The sequence below is a fragment of the Narcine bancroftii genome, chromosome 5 (genome assembly GCF_036971445.1).
Source record: "Narcine bancroftii isolate sNarBan1 chromosome 5, sNarBan1.hap1, whole genome shotgun sequence".
Taxonomy (NCBI): Eukaryota; Metazoa; Chordata; class Chondrichthyes; order Torpediniformes; family Narcinidae; genus Narcine; species Narcine bancroftii.
Genome location: NC_091473.1, coordinates 107120321 through 107143347, shown reverse-complemented (window position 1 = coordinate 107143347; position 23027 = coordinate 107120321). Strand labels below are relative to the sequence as shown.

Here is a 23027-nt window from a genome sequence, read left to right as displayed (position 1 = left end):
TTAATATAGCTATACCTCTGGCTTTTGAGTTATATGATGCTGCCGTTACGTGCCCTACCCAGTCTCTCCTTAATTTCTTGTGTTCCACTTCAGTTAGATGTGTTTCCTGCACGAATGTTGTATCTATTTTTTTCTTTTTTCAGTAAATTTAATAGCCTCTTCCTTTTGATTTGGTTATGTATTCCATTAATATTTATAGTCATATAGTTCAACATGGCCATTTCATACTTTGTTTACATCTCATTTCCGCTTCCTCACCACCTTTTCCCTATTTCCATTTCTCACTTTTCTTTTTTTGAACGCACTGTATGACAACACTTCTAAAACATAAAATTTTTCAACCATTCCCACATCTAAAATTCCCTTAACCCCAAGTGTTCCCCCCCCCCTCTGAGTCACCCCTTATCCATTGCCAGGCAACCACAACTCCCCTCTCCATTCGGACTGCAAACCCATTCGCAAGTGTCAACTAATTTCACAGTGAGTTATTCTCTCCCACCCACCCAACCCCCTCCAGAAAAGACTTTTATCTTCACATTACAACAAAGCTCCCCCTCTTTTCTTCTCTTTTTCTTTTTATTTATTTATTATTAATTTTTTTTATCCCCTCCTCTTTTTTCCCCCTTCTCCCTTACTTCCCTTTTCTTCCCTCCTTTAGTTCTTACTTATATATTATTTTTACTTCTTTATATGTAGTTTGTTGTCGTTCTTTGTTCTTGTTACATCTCTTCATCTCTCTTTCTGTCTTGCAGGTGTCCTGCAAATTCTCGTGCTTTTTCCAGATCTGAGAACAGTGTGTTTTGCTGCCCCGGCATAACTTATTTTAAGCACCGCTGGATATCTTAACATAAATTTATAGCCTTTCTTCCATAGGATCGATTTTGCTGTGTTAAACTCCTTCCTCTTCTTCAGAAACTCAAAACTTATGTCTGGGTAGAAAAATTTTTTTTTGGCCTTTGTAGTCCAATGGTTTTTTGTCTTCTCTCATTTTATTCATTGCCTTCTCCAATATATTTTCTCTTGTCGTGTATCTCAGGAATTTTACTAAAATGGATCTTGGTTTTTGTTGTTACTGGTTTCGGGGCTAATGTTCTGTGTCCTCTTTCTATTTCCATTCCTTCCTGCATTTCTGGCATTCCCAGGACTTTTGGGATCCATTCTTTTATAAATTCTTTCATATCTTTGCCTTCTTAATTTTCTTTAAGGCCCACTATCTTTATATTTTTTCGCCTACTATAGTTTTCCATTATATCCATCTTCTGAGCTAACAACTCCTGCGTTTCTTTAACTTTTTTTGTCACTTTCTTCCAATTTTCTTTAAGTTGTTCACTTCCATATCTACCGCCATTACACATTCTTCCACATTTTCTAATCTTTTCTCTACATCTGTTATGACCAGCTCTATTCTACTCACTTTTTCTTCTGTACTTTTCATTTTTCTTTTAATTTCATTAAATTCTAGTGTCAGCCATTCTTTTAATGTTTTCATTTGTTCTTGAAATTTTTTTTAAATCTATGTACTGTCCATTCATTTTACCTCCTATTCCTCTGTGCACAGCTTGGTTTTATTCTTCTTCTTCTGTGTCTTCTCTTGGGTTTGTGTCTTTTATTTCTCTTCCTTGTATCTGTGTCTCTTCTGACTTTCTTATTGAGCTGTTTGTCTCAGTTTGATGGTTTTTTTTTCCATGGTGCCTTGATGTTGGTCCTCTTCTTCTGGGCTGGTTATCTGCTGTGTCTCTAGTTTCCTTTTTTCTTTCTCACCCCTCCCATTCCTGTTGTTTTCTTTATCTTCCAGCTGGGAGGCCTCTCTCAGCTATTCGTGCTGTGGAGTTTCACTCCACAGCTGGTTCCCCCCTCCCGTCGGTGTTGTCCTTGTCGTGCGCAGTTGTGCACCCCTGTTTGGCTCTGTGAGCCATTTCTGCAGTCCTGCAGTTAGTGGGTCACAACCCTGCGGGGTCTCCACTAACCTTGGGGAGTGGGCTCCTCTTTCCACGGGTCCCTGTTTTTTCGTGCAAGTAAGGCCTTCACCTTCCTCTTCCGGCATCTTTCTTTCTTCTTTTCTTCCCGTTGTCTTTGGCTTTTCTTTCTTAGGTGCCATTTTCTCCACACCTTTTTTTATTTGTTGTGATTTGTGTCTCTGGGGCTTTGCTTTTTCCTCACTTTTTTCCTTCTTTTCTGGAGAGGGCTGGCATTCTCCTGCCGGCCACTACTCCATCACGTGACTCCTCCGAGCACTTATGAGCTTGAAGATCCATGTTAGTACATGTCCTGTCACTTATGACTTGCAATATCTGCGATTTAATTTTGCTGTTCAGTGATTACTATACACGCACGCACCCACGAGTTCATGGAACATTACAACTTATGGAAAAGTATACAAAATCCATGAAGATGTTTGAAGAAATTTGCAAGTGCCTAATTTATATTTGATTGTTGCTGGAAGTACTGACAAATGTTCAAGAAAGACTGAAAATATACTTAACAGGTTTCAATAGGTGCTCCAAAATTTCAAGTTATGATTTCCATGAAGCAAAAGCTAGGTAACAAACTTGAAACCATATACTTTTGTAAATTTATTTCCAAATTCTAAAAGATGAATAAATATGCAAGTTTTGAAGAATTTTGAATAGCAGTCTACTTTTCATGATTGTGGGAAATAGCAGAAGGAATTCAACAAATATCTCACAGCAAAAGGCAGATAACTCCACATCTTCAAAAATGCAAAATACAATATGCATTTACTAAAATAACTTTCTTTAGGTGACATTAATGTTCTCCACATTTTCCCTTTTTGTGAATAAATTTATAGAGTAATGCTGACAATATATATTTTCTTCACTACATCTTAATAAAACAAAGTATAGACTTCAACATTTCAACAATGGACAATGAAAAATGAAAGTGACGTGTTCAATAACTGAAAGAAAAAGACACTAGTAATAAATTAACACAATATTTGTAAAACTCACCATGTGTCACAGACGAATCCTATTGAAATGCAAATTCATTGAATTCTCAGCCCTTTGCACAGTACATAACATGATGCTACATGACATTCAACAGAAATACCAGCAGGCAGCACATTCAAACCAGAGCAGGATTTAAAAAGTTACAGCATCTAATTCTACAGCCAGGCAAATGAATGCCAAGCAATTATTATCCAGGAGCTGGATAGAGAATTAGGAATTCCAGAAACCCACATTACTGATTTTCAGAAAGATCAGTTCCATTTTAAGGTTGAGAGTTCCATAACCCAGCATCTACATCAGCTTATGCACCAGATATTTCCTGTTTGGCTGCAAACGCAGTCCAGCAACTGATTAAGGTCATGCAAAACCTTGGCAATGGATCTCAAAATTGAAGCCTGCGTGATTTCTTTAATCCAAAAACATGAGGAGAAAAAAAAAACATCAGGCAGCAACACTGGATGTTTTTGTTTAAAAGCACAATTTAAATCTGTCATGAATATATCTGGACAATTATAATAGTCTTGCCATTTGCAATGCTCTGTAGATGCCAAGCTAAAGAAGATGCACATGAAACAGAAACAAACAGAGGAAAAAGTAACACCAATAAATAAGCAATCAAATATCAAGAAGCCTGTACAGATATAGGATTTCCTTTTCAACTACATTGAAAATCACTATGGTTTTTTTTCTTGTGGCATGTACCCAAGTATAAAAGGAAAGAGCACAAAGTATCATACTGGTGTACAAACTTACTATAATTCCATTTGCGTGCTTCTCCTCATTACTTTGCTCCTTAAAATTTTGGAAAGAAAAAATTTTTCAAGATACCATTAAACAACTAAATAGTCTAAAATACCCCCATTTAAAAGTGTGGTCATCTTTAACATACTCTGAACTAGATGAGCTGATATTTTAAATGTTTTCTATTTTAATTACCATTTCTTTAAAAAACTGGAGGTACAATGCAATAGCTATACTGCAATGCATACCTTGTCAATCTGCAGTCCTGTGTTTGATTCTAACCAGTTTTGAAAATACATCCATTTTTCCATTTGTCATTTTTATAATGAAGTGGTCATTAGACTACATACAAATCATAGGTTGTATTAAGGAAATAACATCACATTTTTCAGTAACAAACAAGTAAGCATATGAAACAAAACAGCTTGAGCTGAGATTTATGATTTTACAGTATAATGGTGTAATGAGTTTCAGCACCCATTTTCTGGACAATATAAAGTAATACTTATTTTTCATACAATATGTTCCTTTATTTCACTATATTGGGAGAAACAACAAAAATTGCTGGTGCTTACCCCACAGGTTGAATGACCTGAAGGATATTAAATGCCACTTTGGTGTTGTATGCTCAAGTGCTTAAGGGGCATGTAAACTGGTAAAAATGTAAGAAGTGATAGCTGAATAAGACAACTCAAAAATAGAAAGAAATTAAGGAAGAATTTTATTCTGGTGACTGCTGGATCAGACACAAGTGCAGTTAATATTCTGACTCAGTGTTGACTTGCACAGAGGAACGTTTCCCACTGGCTTTCCACTTTCTACAACAAATATGAGCAACAGATAAAATTTTCTTTCCCTGCTAATGACTTGTGGAGAAACAAGAGATATTGATTTTATATGTTCATTGTGAAGGTCACAGTAGGTGTTTTCATTAGGGGGCACACATCAGCATATTATTCTGACAAACGAGAGTAGGGCATCATTTCTGGCTAACAACTGATGAATGCAGTTTCAATAAAATACAACCAACCAAATTGAATTTGTATCACCTTTTATGACCATTCTTTATATTTTTTTTGCCCAGGTTTATTATTTCAAATTCAGTTAATACTTAGGAATGTGTGAGCCTTTTGGGTATTTGGGGTGGTTGGCATACATTTTCACCATCTGAATATGCTACCTCGATGACTAAAGTAGGAACTGTTATCAAATAATATTACATAAAGTGTATCTAACACCCCCCTACATTAGCAATATAGAGAGGATTTTATTTCCAAAGGAACTGGAGCAATAAACTATGAACTTCACCAGTACATGAACAATGATGTTCATAATGCAATCTCCAAAGAAACATATATAGCAAATCACTTCATGTTTTCTGACACACCAGAGTATCTAGGTCACACATGTCAAACTCTGGCCCGCGGGCCAAATTCGGCCCGCGATATAATTATATTTGGCCCGCAAGATCATTTCAAAAATGTATTAGAGGTGGCCCACTGGCCGCCGCGGCAGTATAGCGCATGCACAGCTAATACTACAAATCCCAGAATGCATTGGCATCAGCCTGCTAATCGCCCCCACCTCCTCTGTTTACGTTGCAGAGTCTCACCATGGACTCTGGTTTTGGGGCCTGGCCGGTGCCAGGGGAAGCCAAGGCCGCTTCCCAGCGCCCGGAACCGGAGGCCTCGGGCCTGACCTCACCAGGACCGTTGCCCACTCCCCCTCCCTGCCGCAGGCCGACCCGCGACTCACGGTGACGGGACCGCAGATCCGCTGAGATGCCGCCCTGCAGCGAGAGCCGATCCCCCGCACTGTCGTGTCCCCCCCACCGCAGCGCGGCCTGGCCGGTGTCAGGGGAAGCCAAGGCCGATTCCCAGCGCCCGGAACCGGAGTCCTCGGGCCTGACCTCGCCAGGACCGTTGCCCATTCCCCCTCCCTGCCACAGGCCGACCCGCGATTCACAGTGATGGGGGCCGCTGATCCACCGAGATGCCGCCCTGCAGCGAGAGCCGATAACCCCGCGCTGTCGTTGTCCAACCCGATCGCCCGCAAACCCCGCCCTCCCGCACACAGGCCTGAGTAAATATTATGAACTTTAATCTCAGGATAAAACTATCTTCCAATAGTTTCATGTCACAGTGATAAATATATTCCTGGTTAAAAATGGTCCTGCACCTGGATACAAGCTCATTAGGCATAAAACTTGAAAAGTGTGTAAATCAAAGGATATCTGTACCAATGGAAAAAGGGCATGGCAAATAACCCTGCTAGAGTTCATGCCCACAATCAGTCACCCATTTGATTGTTTCAGGAATCATGTTATTCTCCCACTTTCTCAATAGCCCTCAGATTTTATTATTCGACAGCACACTAGCAACATTTGACAAATCCTCTATAGAGAAATATTATTTATTGAATATTTTATTTCTCATTTGTTAATGCTTCTGGAAAGAGTTTATCCAAAACTATTATTAAACATTTATTTTAATAAGAAAAAGTTTAACATTACCTATGTTGAAAGAAGAGAAAACATGCAGATGTTGTTGAAAATTTTCAATAAATATTTAGTTCGGCCCTCGACTTAGTCCAAGTTTTTAATTTTGGCCCTCCGTGAATTTGAGTTTGACACCCCTGATCTAGGTGATTAACAACTGCACACATCGAGCTATTTCCAAAGAGACATGCAGATTCTGACATGCCCCCTTCACATTTACTGTGGAGAATTTAGACCTAAGCAAAAGGAGGAACAAATAGCAAAATTGAAAGAAGTGTCCTAAACTATAACTGTTAATAGCAAAGGGATAGCAGAAAAAAAAGTGATAATCAGACATAATCGAAATCTTGCTTAATAAATAAAGAACAATTACAGCACAGAAACAGGCCACCTCAGTCCATTTAGTCTGTGCCAAACCATTTTTTTCCTAGTCTCACTGACTTGCACCCAGCCCATAGCTTTCCATATGTCTCCCATCCATGTACCTGTCCAAATTCTTCTTAAATGTTTAAACTTTCAGCTGTGTGAAACTCCCCCTCATGTTCCCCCTAAACTTTTTCCCTTTCACTCTTAAGCCAAGGATCTCAGGCAGCATCAGCCTGACAAGCATTATTCACCAATATGAAGGGAGAGGCCACCATGAAGGTCAAAATTTGCAATGTTGTGAGAATGCCATTTTCAGAACAATCCCCTTCATAAATGGAATAAATACCACCATTATTTAGTGTTAATAGTCCACCTCTATTTTTAAAGACAACCATGGAAAAGGAGGCATTCCCAGAATCGCATATTTCCCAAGGACAAATAAAAAAGTAGATGTTATAGAAGTTTCGACTGTCAGATTACTTGAATATATGTAGGAATGAAAATTTAGCCATAAAGTTCTACATTCTTATGCAAAATCAAACTCTGGAAGAATTCAGCATCTGTGCATCAATATTTCAGGTGAGACCCAACATTTCTGCAGCCTGATATAACTGTATCTTTAAACTCACATTATTCATGAAGATGAGTATTGTGCAAAAATAATCAAATTGGGTGGAGTTAATGTCAGCTTGATGATAACAGTTGGTATGTGATTCCACAGAAAGGAACACACCTTCCAAAATCTATCAACTTAGAGCAGTGGTCTTGATTTTTTTTTCACACTCACATACTCTTATAACCACAGAGCACCAACGGCATCCTATGCCATAGGTGATCTGTGGTTAGAAAAGAATTACTTAAGGTGGTACGTGAGTGGGAAAATAAAGTTGAGAACCACCGACTTAAAGGTTCAACATCAAATCACAGGCTGTCAGGAGTTGAGAGCAGTTTGTTTATCATCTCAACTGTAGATGACCTGAGGGAAAGAAATAGCAGACAAGAGAACATGATGTGATTAAATAAGAGCAAAAAGAGAAAATGCATCTTTTATACTGATGCAAACCAGAGATAACATTTTCTCTGATGGACAATGCTTTCTGAAAAGTTAGAATGGAATCACTGGTCACTGAGAATGTGCAAACTTCACACAAGCAGCTCCAGAGATTTGAAATGATTTGAATCCCTGGAACTTTGAGGTAGCAGCATCAATGGTACCGATATAGTCAACCTTATCAACAGCACTGAATTCTCTATTTTCAAAGGATACATTTGAGCTCAGGGTTTCCAGCAAAACTGTCTCTCACACAGGATAGCAAAACCAAGCCACAATGTTCCAACACAAGCTGAAAGCAGCAATATGGTTCCTTAAAATCCCTCCCAACTACTGCCTTGAACTGGTGTGGTGATGTATCTCTTTTTATAAATTCAAGCTCAAAGTGGAATGGAGAAAAAAAAAGGACTTGCAATGGTTTGTTGAAAATATGTTTTTAAATGATCCATCCAGTCATTTTTACTGTATAACAATCTCTTCGGCTCTGCCAAAAAAGTTTAACATTTTGGATTATTATACCTGAATATTCTAAAATTCCATATTTCTTCCAAAATAAAAATTTTAAAAAATATTTCACTTTCTACCAATGACATTTGAGTATTCAATCTTTATTTTGAATTTTGAAATATATTTTTAAACAGTTAATTAAAAACTGATTTCTACTTCTGGATTTGAGGTCTGTAAGAATTTGCTTCAGCTACTTTACAACATCATAGTTGCTGGACACTAGAGAGCTCTTCAAGTTAATGCTTCACAACAACTTACATCAGGAAAGGTAGAATACATAAAACACACAAAGACTACCTTGGTACATGACTTTCTTTGAAATCAGCAACGGGTAATAATGCTTTGTCAATGGCCACAAAATTTATCCTAGAATTGATGAGAAACCACTCTCATAACGCTCATTTGTTGTTGACACTTATTAGCAACAGGATAAATAAAAACTTAAAATACAGACATGACAAGATACACAAAATAACTTGACGTTATTTTGATACTAACCAGACTTTTCATAATATGATAAATAATCAAGCAACATATAAATAATTTTTTTTAAAATCACAAATAAAAATTCTTAGTTTTACCAGACGTAAAAAAAGCAAAATAAAAAAGTAATTAAGATCTTTGTTTCCATCTTACCTTGGCAATCTGCAGCAACACTATACAGTGTTTAATAGATTCAACCATACTCTGCAAAAATAAAAATGTGCCACTGGCAATGATCAGAAGTATTTTTCAGTTTAATACAACACATATTTGTACTTTGATTAGCTAATGAGTCAATTAAAAAAAATCACAAAAATAGACTTACATTTGTTACTTCCTTTAGGCTTTCAACTTTCTGGCAAAGAAGAAACAGGTTTCTTTAATGTTTGTCATTGGGAAATAATATTTAATGTAAAGTTGAGATAAATTTGAAATATTTTATGTACCGATAATATGAAGAAACAAGAGTTTGAATAACACTGAACAACAAAGATTTTGCTTCCTGATAAAGTTTGGGTGTATTTTATGGATTGTGGGCTGCTGATCGCGAAAATCATCTTAAAAATGTTCCTATCACGTACCTTTTTTTAAAAAAGATATAACCCAGTTTTGTGATTTCCTGCTATATTTTAAATCTACTTCAAGCATACAAAACCATGAAGTGTAATGTGTTATTGAAAATTTATTTTCTGCATTTTCATTTAGACTTCTTCCCTGCTGATCTTGGTTCAATCAGTGACAAACGTGGTGAAAGGTTTCACCAGGACATTGCAACCATATAAAAGTGGTATCAGGGCAACTGAAATCCATCAATGTTGGGCAACTATTGTTGGACACTGAGATGAAAGGCTGAGTACAAACAAAAGTCAGCAGCAAAACATTTTAAGTCAGTTGAACTAACGCAATATGTCAGTATCATTATGCAATTAAACATGCTAAATTCAATCAAAGTTCATTTAATGTTTCTCCAACTTCTTAAATGATACAGCAAATCTGAAGTTATCTTTGTATTCAGCTTGAATTTGTCTAGCAAAATCACCAATTTCTTTTTCCAGGAAGCAAACCTTTTCAAAAAAATTGTTGTCCAGTGTAATTACAGTAAATCCAAAGATTTGAAAGTGGATTTTTTTAATCTGCTTATTACATGGAATAATTCAGTAGCTGGAGTTCACTTAATCATATTTAAAGGAAAACTAAAATGTCATAAACATACAAGTACTCTGTTTTCATGGAAAAGTACATGAACAACACAATCCTCCAATAATTTGCTTGTCAAACACCACAAGCTGCTTGATTGGTTCCAAGTCATGCAGGTCAGGGAATTCTACGATTTCAAAAGTCCATGACTGAAGCACTGAATGAGTGATTCATTTACGAATATGCAGGCTCCGAAAATCCAGCCAGCCAGCCACATTCAATGTATGGTCCGTCCTTGCCTTTCTCTTAACATATCATAACTTAACAGAAACAAAGGGTGGTCAGACCCAGGGAAGAAGGCATAGACGAATGCCAAAGAAAGAAGAAATCAAGACACCATGCAAAACATGTCGTTTAAACATCAAGATCATGCATTCAAAAACCTGCAGCAAATCTGTTGTTGACTTTTACTCAATTATCATGGCAGAATCTCAGGTCTTAAAAGGTAACATTGTGTGAAATCAACTGGTTAAAAATTAAAAATCTACCTTCTGCATGCAATGATTTGAATTTCTCATTTCCTTATTTATAACAAGAATTGCTAATGTGAATTTGTAATGCTGTAGTTAAACATCCCACCCAAAAAGTGACGTAATGTATCATGCAAGTGTGTAACACAGCCAGGCCTCATTAAGATGCATACAAGAACTAACATGAGGAATATAGTAAAAATCTCCATTGTCCGGCACCCACAGGGATCATCGATGCCAGAAATGCAAATTTTTCCAGTTGATTCACTCATACAGAGCCTAACTAACACACCTGCTTTAACAATATACACCAGTTAAAAGACAAAAGACAGTGCAAAATATAAAGTGATTTTGAAAAAAAAATCAGTATTGTAGTCTTTAATTATGTAAAGTTCACTTTAATCAAGTAATACCTGTAACTTGTAAATTTAAATGTAAATTCAAACCCCAGTGTGACGGGCCCAGAGGACCCCAAAACCCAAGAGCAATAGAAATTCACCAAGACAAATGGTTACTTAAGCAAAAGTTAATTTTAATTTTCTTTAAAAATAAAAACAGGATCAAACTTTAACTTATTACTATTAACTTAGCTAACCTAACTTAATCTCCTTCTAATTCTAAGTGCACGTGTATGTAACGTGTGCATAAGTTCAGAAAAGTTCTTTGAATCACAGTCCAATCTCACTTCTCACTCCTCCAAGTTCACCGGTATCAAGCAATTCTTATACTGTGCACAGAATTTAACATTTATGAATCTTCACCAGGCTTTGGTGCTTGAAAGGTAAATGGTTACCGCTCAGGAAGGTTCCTGTTGGTTTTCAGAGAGAGATTTGTAGCTTGTTGGACACACAAACTGATTCATCTGATCAGCCACTTCAGTGTCTTGCTGAAGAAACTTGCCCCATCAGGGTTTTCCAGATGATAACCTCATTCTTTCAGGTCACCACAGAGTTACTTTTCTGTTTTCATTAACTTAGGTGAAAAATACAGTCAGCTCTCTACTCTTGTATGGACCACGGGGGCTTTGAATAGGCTGAACTAAGAACTCACAACCTGTCTTCAAAATGGGGTTTCAAACAAGCTTTCAAAAGTCACTGCAGAAAACCAGCAGTTCCCCACCCCCACCCCACCCCCTCTCTCTGAGAAAGCCTGTTTGGAGTCCTCATTCTCTCTCCTCTTTCTCTGCACTTGCAAAACCACATGACCCTCCTAGAACAGCAAACTGCATTCAGACAGACTGCAGCACCAGATCCAATCTTCTGAGTCCGTTCATCTGTTGCTTTCCAAAACATCAATAAATTATTTCATAGTATGTCCAATTAACACCTACTTGTGAAGTCCTTCAACAAACCACTGTTGAAGCCAAAACCATATTGCATGACAGATTAGCCTGAGGACATATTGTGTACTCCTCCACCTATTTTTTATGTTACTTTTTCGCAGATGTACTTGCCCCTACCTAGATTTAAGCTTTGGAATTTCCTTTCTAAAGCTATTTGCCTTTACAAAGGCACTGGAAGCCTGGACTGTCTGGCTTGAGCAGAGCTCTGGCATTTTAAATGAGATCTGTGTTGCAAAGTGTTTGTAATTTTTTGTGAGCTAACTAAAAAAAAACCCACAATATATCTCCTTTAGAATATTATATTTACAATATAAAATATAACATAATCTGTCACACTGGCGCTATAACAGTATTGTGTTAGCCGCTGCCATAATTAACCCCTTAAGTTTACAGATAAAGCCTTACTAATATATCTCATACTAATAAAGAAAAAGACTCTTACGAGCCAGGAATAGAGACATTTTGGAGAGTTGCTTTAGCAGTGAGCAGTATCAACCAGCTCTTCATTCAGGTGTCCCAGTCAGGCCTTTGGCACAACACAACTCACTTCCACGCAAGTGCCCAGTCAAGCCCTCAGTGTACCTTCCTTTAAATTCAAGCACAGATTGCTGGAGCTGCAATAGCATTGTGCTAACCCCTCCCCCTTTACAGATAAAACCTCATCAACATCCGTAATAATACAGTAATAAAGACACTTACTAGGCAGGGATAGGGAGACATTTTGGGAGAGTCGCCCCAATGACATCAGCCTGTTCTTCATCCTGAGTACCGCCATTTTATTAAAAACATAACTTTATTGAAACTTTATTCAAACAGCTGCTGCATAATTGGGGAGTTCTGCTGACTGAATGTTTGCTCCTAATGGGTTGTGTGTTGCTTCAGAGAACATTTACTTTTACAATTTTAAATTTTTATTTAAAACTTTATTTAATTCCATTTATTTATTTCCTCCCTTTTTTTGCCTGTCTTTTAAGTTTCTAGTTGATTGAATGCCCGTTAATGGGGAATTTACTGTATAAAGACGAAGACAGATCCACAAATTTCAATTGGGAATGATTTCTACCTTTTCTCCTTGGCTCAATTAAATCTTATCCCAAGTATCACATGAACATATTAGTGGGGCATGTGCTTTTCAATGCACATAAACCCTATTGTGATGGATCGGAGGTAAACAAGAAAATTTGCAGATGCTGAGGTCTAGTGCAGTAAACAAGTGCTGGAGAAACTCAGCAAGTCACGCAGCATCCATTGAAAGTAAAAGGCAGTCAACATTTTGGGCCTGAGGCATTATTCAGGAGTGCCAACAGACGCTAATGCCTGAATAAAATGGGAGAGGAGGTGGAAGTGTTTCTTGATGCATGACCTGCTGAGTTTCTCCAACACTTTTGGGTGTTGTATCTAAAGAGATCTCGGCAGGAACAGTTGACTGTGGGAGTACTGATTTTTATTAACACCTAGCAAAACGAAAGCAGTTGACTGTCTTACAGGAGAAGAGAGGCAAATAGTTTTAGAAAGGAAATTCCAAAGCTTGAATCTAGGTAGGTACAAGTACATCTGCGAAAAAGTGTAACATAAGAAGTAGATGGAAGAGTACACAATATGTCCTCAGGCTAATCTGTCATGCAATATGGTTTTGGCTTCAATTCCATTTTCCACAGCAGTTACCATAACATTTGATTACCCTGCATATGAAAAAAAAATGCTCTCCTTTGACCTGAAAGATAATCTTCAATGAATCTTCAATGAATCTCTGGAATTGACAACTCCCAAGATTAATGAGCCCCTTAAAAGAAAAAGAAAGTCTCTCCTACATATATTTCTGACCTGATGCTTCATAATTATAGAATTATTCCTTAACCTCTCAGAATCTCAAAAAGCAGCAGTCTGCCGATGCTGCGAATCTTGGGAAGAAAAATAATCAGTAAATGTTCAATCTCTACAGAGAAATAGTTTTTCTTTTAAAAATCAGGTTGATGACCTTTTATTAACTAGGAAAACTTGAAAGGAACACGTTTTCAGATGCAGAAAATTGGTGGTAGTAGAAGTCCTCCTGCAGGATACCTTGCAAACTTGTAGATTGAGTTGGTGGTGAAGAAGGCAAATGCAATGCCAGCATTGATTTCAAGAGGAGTAGAACAGAAGAGCAGATGTGTGATTTCAAGGCTTTATAAGACACTAGTGAGATCTCATTTGGAGTATTGTGAGCAGTTTTGGACTCATTTAAGAAAGAATGTGCTGATGCTAGGCAGGGTTCAAAGGAGCTTCACAAGGATGATTCTGGAAATGCAAGAGAAACATTTGACCTATACTCACTGAAATTTGGGGGGGGGGGGGGGTTGCCTCATTGGAACATTTTGAATGTTCAAAGGCATGGATAGAGTAGATATAGAAGATATATATTGTAGATATATATTGTTTCCCATGGTGGGAGAATCTAGGACAAGATGGCACAACTTCAGGATTGAACAGCATCCACAGAATCCATAGAGATGCAAAGGAATTTCTTTAGCCAGTGTGTATGAATCTGTGGAATTTGTTGCCACAGGTGGTTGTGAAAGCCAGGTCATTGGGTGTATTTAAGGGAGAGATTGATAGGTTCTTGCAAAGTTATGGGGAGAAAGCCAGGCAGTGAGGCTGAGTGGGAAAATGTTAGGGAGAGATTGATAGGTTCTTGCAAAGTTATGCGGAGAAAGCCAGGCAGTGAGGGTGAGTGGGAAAATGGATCAGCTCATGATTAAATGGTGGGGAATAGCCTGTTTATGCTTCTCTGACTTATGGACTGATGGAATACCTGCGATAGATGGAAATTAAAATAAAGTGAATGATGCTGGCTGACAGACTTAATAATTGCAGATCTTTCTGCAGTATTCATTGATTTAAAAAAATAAGAAATTGTAACAGGAGTAGTCTACCTAGCACCTGATTCCTGTTTCACCATGTAACAAGTTCAGAGTTAAACTCTTTGCAACACTCTCTTAATATAATCCCACATCTTTTCACATTCATAGATACATTGATGTAGAGTTCCACAGCACAAAAATAGGTCCTTCAGTCCAACTCAACCACATTTCTTACCTAAACCATTCATATTTGCCTGCATTCAGCTCATATCCTTCTACACCTTTCTTTCTCCATTGTCTATTTCTCTATCTGTCTATTGTCTTTTAAATGTTACAATGGCACTCAACTCCATCACGTTATCTGGCAGCTTGTCCATTACATTCATCAACCGGTGTGGAAAAAAATACTCCTGAGGTCCCTTTTAAATCTTTCCTCTCTCACCTTAAATCTCTGTCCCCCAGTTTTATGTTTCCCTACTCTGGGGAAAAAAAATCACAACAATTTGATGTCTGACCTGAAATCTCAACTCTTTCTCTCTCCTGATCTGACATGAAACTTTTTTTTTGTTACTTTCAATATCCATCTCAGCAATCCTCCTAAAATTGTTATACATCACAATTAGGCCATTCTGTATTCTTTTAACTTTCAGTGAGTTTTGGGTGAACCATACCTCAAAAGAAATTTCCTTCACCCCAGGAATCAAGTTGATGAATCTTCCCTGAATGACCTCCATTGCAACTACTTCTATTTTCAAATGATGAGATCAAAACCATAGAGGTGTTCCATCTGTGGTCTATGTCTTCTTTGGCTTGGCTTCGCGGACGAAGATTTATGGAGGGGTAATGTCCACGTCAACTGTAGGCTCGTTTGTGGCTGACAAGTCCGATGCGGGACAGGCAGACACGGTTGCAGCGGTTGCAAGGGAAAATTGGTTGGTTGGGGTTGGGTGTTGGGTTTTTCCTCCTTTGTCTTTTGTCAGTGAGGTGGGCTCTGCGGTCTTCTTCAAAGGAGGTTGCTGCCCGCCGAACTGTGAGGCGCCAAGATGCACGGCTTGAGGCGATATCAGCCCACTGGCGGTGGTCAATGTGGCAGTCTGTGTAGAGTTGTAGCAAAACCTCCTCAATTTCAGATTTCAAATTATGGCCAACGTTGCATTTGTAATCCTTCACTTACAAAGTCACCAGATCCCTCAGGACGGCAGCACTGCTATTCCTTCTATTCGGCCAAGTAGATAACTCTAATTACCCAGTAGCCAACATTGTCAATTTTAAGCTCAACCTATAAATACTCTTTACAAATATCCCACTTCATCTTCACAACTTGCTTTCTCTCATAATTTGTATGATCTACAAATCTGGCTGCCCTATACACCATCCTTTAATTTAATTCATAAAGTAGGCACAGGAAAATAGCGCTGAAGTGAAATGATTACAAAAATTTTAGAAGGCTATAAAGGTGACATTTTGGAATAAAACTATTCCACATCTAACTCAACCAACACAGGGATGATGGTTGAACAAAACACTGCAGACAGTACAATTTTGGATGAACCCAAATCTACACACTGTATAAATTTAAATACTATTAAAAGAACAAAAATTAAAATTTGCAGAAACATGAAAGGTTTCAACAGCAGAGGTGTGTGCGTAGCTGGGCTATGATGGCAATGACGTAGCTATTTAGTTAAAAGCAGGTGTCAATTAAAAATAACTACATTTGGAAGAAATAACTTATAAAGCAGTCAGCAATTAAATGCAACTACTGACATTGAGCCATGAACATACAATTATTGCAGGAAGCCCAAAACAAATATTGAAGTAATTTTAAAAACATGTCATTCCTAATTTCAATACCACACACAGAACAAACTTTAAACACCTATCAGAAAAGAAATATGTTGGTTCCTAATCTATACAGTCAATAAATAATATTGTTATGGGGTATAATATTTTATATTATATATCAATATGTATTTTAAAGAGATAGATTGTGGTGGTTTAGTGTAGGTCACTTCACAAACAGACATTATCATTTCACAAAAGACATCTCATTTAAAATGCATTAGTAGAGACTTCATGTCCACAGTGACTTTACACAGAAACTTTGAAGAATGTCCTATGCAGACTTCACAAGTAGGTGTTAATTGAATTGATGTTGTGGAGTAAATGGACTATTGTCTTTAAAACAACAGATGCCCAGGCAGAAACTGATTCTAGTGCCAGCAATCTGTCTGGTTGCAGTTTGCTGTTCTAAGAGGGATCATGTGGTTTTGCAAGCAGAGAGAGAAAAAAAACAAACAGGATTTCTCTTTTAGAGAGAGAGAGTGTTCTGCAGTAGCTTTTGGAGGCTGTAACATGGAAAGCCGGCAGGCTTGTTAACTAAGTTCAGCCTGTTGAAAACCTTTGTAGTCCTTACAAGAGGAAATGGTTGGCTAGAGTGTTTCTCCTGAAATAAGGGAAACAAAAGGAACTCTGGTGACCTGGAAGAAGAGGTTACCATTTGGAAAATCCATGATGGGCAAGTTTCTTCGGCAAAACACTGAAGTGACTAATCGTAGGAAATCAGTTTGTATGTGTCCAACAAGCTACAAATCTCTCTCTGAAACCAACAAAAACCTTCCTGAGCAGTAATCATTTACCTTTAAGCACCAGAGCCTGGTGAAAATTCATAAATGTTAAATTTTGTGCACAGTATAAGAATTGCCTGATACCAGTGAACTGAGAGATTGGACTGTGAATCAAAGAACTTTCTTGAAAATATACACACACTACACATACATGTGCGCTTAGAATTAGAAGGGGGTTAAATTAGGTTAAGTTAAGTTAATAAGTTAAAGTTTGATCCTGTTTTTATGTTTAAAGAAAATTAAAAGCAACTTTTGTTGAAGTAACCATTTGTCTTGATGAATTTCTATTGCTGCTTGGTTTTGGGGTCTTCTGGACTCATAACAGTATCAATTTCTAAATCAGTCCTTATATGCAGAAACAGAATGCTTAAAAATTATATTTTTTTAAACATGGAAATGTGTTCCTGCCACCCTACCTTAACACTATAGTCAAGAATGTGCACCAGTCACAGATATGACTGCACCCCCTTCGGAATAAGGGTACTGAAACAATCCGTCCCAGCAGGGAAACGATTGGGACCAATGAAGTGGACGTGGCACAACAACGTGCTCTTTTAGTTGTTTGGGTCTTTTTATTCCTTACCTTTTGTTACTTAGTCACCTTGTTTTTTTCCCCTAGGCTTTTTCCTAGGTTTCTGTAGGGATTGTTGGCCAGACAGTATTTGTGTTTTTTTTGTATCTGTATAACTTATATGACTTCATTCTCAGTTGTATTGGGGCAAGGAGGGGGGAGGGGAGGGGGATAAAAATAGACTCTGTATGTCATATTGGTGTTGAAAAAGATTGCATTGTTTGAATTTATAAAATCAAATTTGAAAATCAAAAACAAAATACCATCTATTTCGCCATACAAGTTAACTGGCAGATGGGTCAACATGCCTTTTTAAGCCTCATTTTAATAGTTTTATGTTATATCCACCATATGTCAACCCTCATTTTTCAGGCTGTAAGTAAAATAAAACTTTGGGCTACAAGGCAACAGCGGCAATGACGACCTCAGAGTCCCAGGTAGGTGTATGGTGGCGCCCAGCAGTGGGGAGGTGCTTCCAGCATTGACTTATACACTGAATTGATGTCAATTTTTTTTTGGTGAATTTAAGGTCTCAAGTATATATGGCATTCAAGTTGACCCACCCTCCCCCCCCCCCACTTTTTAAAGAAATTTTTTAGGATTTCACAACTCGACAAACACCAAAATACAGAGTATTAAAAAAAAAGAATGTGTACCAGTCTGAGGAAATATGACACCTTAACTATATCCCTCATATTCCACAGAAGCACCTGTAAAAGTAACCTGTCCAGATGCATCAATGAACACACATATATGCAATAAAAAATTACCACATCTGGTGCAGATTCCATTATATATCCTGATAAGTTACAAAAAGAAAGCTCCAAAGCACTTCAGAGGGCTATAGAAATGAGCATCGGTCAAACCTTGGGTTGTGCCACGTTAGATGTCTAAAATGCCGCAACCTTATGAGAACTGCATTAGGATAAAGCATTGTGAAAACTGGTGCCTTTCAAGCCATAATCCAGAAGCATGCCAAATAATGTCAGTGGAGGAAAGGTGCAACTCTCACAAAAATTAATTATATAAAAGTTATTTAAATCAACAACATTAGATACATACAAATATATTACAATAAGTGTAGACAAAGAAGCATTTCCCTCTTGTCCTTTTACATGCTTGGTGAAGCTAGCTACCCACCAAAACTCCCATAGAAGTATTCCTCTTTCTGAATCTGCTGACTGTTATCCATCTTGATTTGGTTCATACTACTTATTTTCTCATTCATGTGTCAGATTGAGATGATATGCCTCAAAACTACTGTCTAAAGGAACTCATTGCATGTGTTTCAGATTTCTTTAAAAATATCAAAATCAAATATTGTTGGTAATCTCCAAATCATTCCTTTAAGTTATGACTGATTGATAACAAAGAACTTACCTTTCTCTGCTCATCATCAATAGAAGTCTTGACTTTTTCATCAAACAGCTGGAAGTATGAAAAAAAGCATAAGCAATTCCAAAATCAATAATCATCGCAAGTTGTGTAACTCTATTCAAATTATTTCAACGTGGACAAGATCTTGATAACTTTGCTTTTTCAGAACTGCTTACTTTGAGGAATTCCATTTTCTTTTACATTTGGCAGCATTTCAGTAAAAATAAAATCAGCCAAAAGAATTGTTTATTGATTCCATAACTAGCTTTTCAATCTTTCAGCAATATAAAAGATAAACTAGGGAATAACATAATATAAAAATTGAGTTCCAATGGACACCAGCAATACGAGATATTTTATTGTGCATAATCTATACAAACATGAAAAACAAACATGAATTATATAATGTTCTCAAAATGTAATTACACCCTCTACCCATTTATGCTGCTACTTCACCTCTAATCCTAGGGGTGCAATCAGAATGCAACAAACTTAACGTTGATAATAAATGAATAATATTAAAATGTTAGAACAAGACACTAAAACAAATGCAACACTTGAAATACACAAGTTGGTGTCAGAGTCTCGCAGCACAGAAAGATGCCCTTCAACCCAACTTGCTCAGGTAGACCAAGATCGTCCCATATCCTCCTAAACCCTTCTTTTCCATGAATACAAAGGTATACCACACTTTATGAAACTAGAGTGTTCCTAAGGAACTTTTTGTAAGCCAAAATGGTGTAAAGCAAAGAAGCAATCACCATTGATTTCTATGGGAAAATATTTTGACCGTTTCCAGACCCAAACAATAACCTACCAAATCATACCAATTAAGACATAAAACCTAAAATAACACTAAAATTTATTAAAAGCAGGAATGATATGATAAATACACAGCCTATGAGTATAAATAATGTACATACAATGTAGTTAGGCTGAGTCTTCAGAGGTTGGGGTGGAGGGAGGTGCAGGAGAGGTGGGATATAAGAGTGAGAGGAAGAGCTGCTTGGGATGGTCGCACAGCCTTGGCCTCTATAACAGTTCGCTGCTTTCACATTTTTTCATAAAAACGAGAATCCTTTTGTAAAAGCGAACACAGGTTTCTCTATAAAAGCAAATTTGCGTAAAGCGAGTATTCATAAAGTGGGGAACCTGTAATGCATTTCAAACATTGTAATTATACATCCCCTTTAAATCTTTGCCCTCCAATTTTAGATTCCTCTCATCCAGAGAAAAAGACGAGACTAATCACTTTATCTATACTTCTAATTTTATAAAGCTCCAGGGTATCTCCTTCGTTTTCTGTGGTACAGGAAGAAGAGTCCCAGCCATGCAGCCTCTCCCAAAAGGAATACACAGAAAGTGGGTTCCTGGCCGGGACAGTAACCTCTCCCTCAATGAAACTAAGACTAAGGAGCTAGTTAAAGACTTGTGGAAGAGGGATGTAGCTTCACTCTCTATTATATGTGGATTGTGGAGGATCATGTGACCTCCCTGTCTGGAACCTAGTTGGAAGTCGCATTACCTAACAATCAAAGTTGGACTCCGCCCACCCATTAGTGCACACTTTACCATTGGGTCAATTAAATGATTCAGCGTCATCATTGGCCAGAAGCCCAGCTCAAAACCATATAAATTCTAACATATGTGATAGTTTTTTCTCTTCTGCCTCCTGGTGCTAGCCACGAACACTGCTCCACGCCAGGTCACTACTGTGGACGCCACTGGAAGAATCTAGGATAAGGTGCGCGCTGCACTTAATTGGGCTGTTGTACTGCAAAAGATCAGTGTTTGCAGTGAGCTGCACTCCATTGGTGCAGGGAATTGGGAGTGTGTTTGGAAGTCCTTGTGAGTGTGTACACGTGTGGGAGAGGGTGGTAGGGTAAGCAGCCACTAAGCAGGCCCGATGTGCCTGTTTACACCATTATAGTATACAAGTCTTGTATCGTGTAGAGAATAGGAGTCCAATATGAGTCTGATGTGAATGTCTATATGGGGATTGAGTAGTTTGAATGATTAAGAACGATTTGACATCTTCCCCTCTTTGATTCCCATGTGTACAATGAAGTTGCTTTTGATTGCAACTTTTGTGTCCAGATTTGTCTCTCTGTGAACCCACTGAACCTGATACTATTCCCAACACAACCGTCCAGATCAGATCAACGAAGATTAGATGGAGGTCATAAACAGCTTTAAGTTCCAAGGGGTAAACATCTTCAATGACTTGTCCTTGCCAACGATGTTAACATTATAGCCAACAATGTGCACTTGCCTGAAGAAATATGGCACATTAACTGTATCCATCATTTTCCACAGATGCTCCTGTGAAAGTAACCTGTCAGGATGCATCATTGAGTGGTACAGGAACTGCTCCATACAAGATAGCAGGAAACTCTCAAAGGTTGTGAATGTGGTTCAGTTCATCAAACCACCCTCTCCCGCCCCTTGATTCCATACCTCACATTGCCTTGGGAAAGCAACCAACACATTAAATGGCACAACTCTTCTTGGTCACACTCACTTCACAATCCATCAATCAGGAGGAAGATTACATACTATCAAATTCAAGGGCAGTTGCTTTCCTGATGTTATCAGACACTTGAATGAACCTGAACTGCAAATCTTTGTTGGCTTTGCTCTATACAAACTGAAATCTCTCTGTAACTTTGCACTACTGCACCATGTCTTACTTGCTGTACAAGGTAGACTGCTTGCAAAATAAATCTTATCAATACGTGACAATAAACTTGAACTTGTACCCCAGAAGCCTAAACAATTTCTGTCACATTCAAAAAGATTCTACCACTGACACATCTTCCCCTCTCCTCCCCTTTCAACATCATCATGATCTTCTGGTCCAATCTGTCATTCTCATTACAGTCCGCCTTCTTGCAATACTTTCCAACTGCAGGTGATGCCCATGTGTCCTTTCACCTCTTCATTCCCCATTGTCCAGAGACCTAAAAATTATTTCAAGATGAACTAGTGAATCACTTTCATTCTAGTATACAGCATAGGGTACTTAAAATGTGGTTCCCTCCATTTTAAAGAAATCAAATGCAGATTGGGCGATCGCTCTGCAGAAGACCCGTGCACTGTCCACCTGAGCTCCCTGCTGCCTGCCACTTTATTTCTCTAGTGCAATACACAAAAGTGCTGGATAAACTCAAGTTACACCACATCTATGATACCTTGTTGAAGGACTCAAGCCTGAACCGGTGGTTTCCTTTACTTCCAACAGATGCTGCGTGACATAGAAACATAGAAGAAAGGAGCAGGAGAAGGTCATTCGCCCCTTCGAGTCTGCTCCGCCATTCAATGAGACCATGGCTGATCTTAAAGTTCAGTACCCGGTCCCCGCCTTCTCTCCGTAACCCCTAATTCCCTTATACTGAAGAAATATATCTAATTCCCTCCTAAATATATGCAGAGAACAAGACAAAGGACTCTACATCACCTTTGTTGACCTCACCAAAGCCTTCGACACCGTGAGTAGGAAAGGGCTTTGGCAAATACTAGAGCGCCTCGGATGCCCCCCCAAAGTTCCTCAACATGGTTATCCAACTGCACGAAAACCAACAAGGTCGGGTCAGATACAGCAATGAGCTCTCTGAACCCTTCTCCATTAACAATGGCGTGAAGCAAGGCTGCGTTCTCGCACCAACCCTCTTTTCAATCTTCTTCAGCATGATGCTGAAACAAGCCATGAAAGACCTCAACAATGAAGACGCTGTTTACATCCGGTACCGCATGGATGGCAGTCCTTCAATCTGAGACGCCTGCAAGCTCACACCAAGACACAAGAGCAACTCGTCCGTGAACTATTCTTTGCAGACGATGCCGCTTTAGTTGCCCATTCAGAGCCAGCTCATCAGCGCTTGACGTCCTGTTTTGCAGAAACTGCCAAAATGTTTGGCCTGGAAGTCAGCCTGAAGAAAACTGAGGTCCTCCATCAGCCAGCTCCCCACCATAACTACCAGCCCCCCCAC

The 23027-nt window shown here is 38.3% G+C and overlaps 1 protein-coding gene across 20 annotated transcripts in view; it reads right to left on the bottom strand.

Annotated features, from left to right (window-relative positions):
* Positions 1 to 23027, bottom strand: part of osbpl9 (oxysterol binding protein-like 9) — a 293549-nt gene that overhangs the window by 69037 nt on the left and 201485 nt on the right. For 13 of the 20 annotated variants that reach the window (XM_069938639.1, XM_069938640.1, XM_069938634.1 and 10 more), the window contains 4 exons: positions 19042 to 19089; positions 8940 to 8969; positions 8768 to 8818; positions 3723 to 3761 (listed from right to left, as the gene is read on the bottom strand). In XM_069938639.1, the coding sequence (XP_069794740.1) occupies positions 3723 to 3761; positions 8768 to 8818; positions 8940 to 8969; positions 19042 to 19089 (168 nt within the window). Of the gene's footprint in view, positions 1 to 2969; positions 2988 to 3722; positions 3762 to 3958; positions 4044 to 6222; positions 6417 to 8767; positions 8819 to 8939; positions 8970 to 19041; positions 19090 to 23027 lie in introns of those variants that run through there. The other 7 variants (XM_069938636.1, XM_069938648.1, XM_069938653.1 and 4 more) reach the window with 6 other exon arrangements.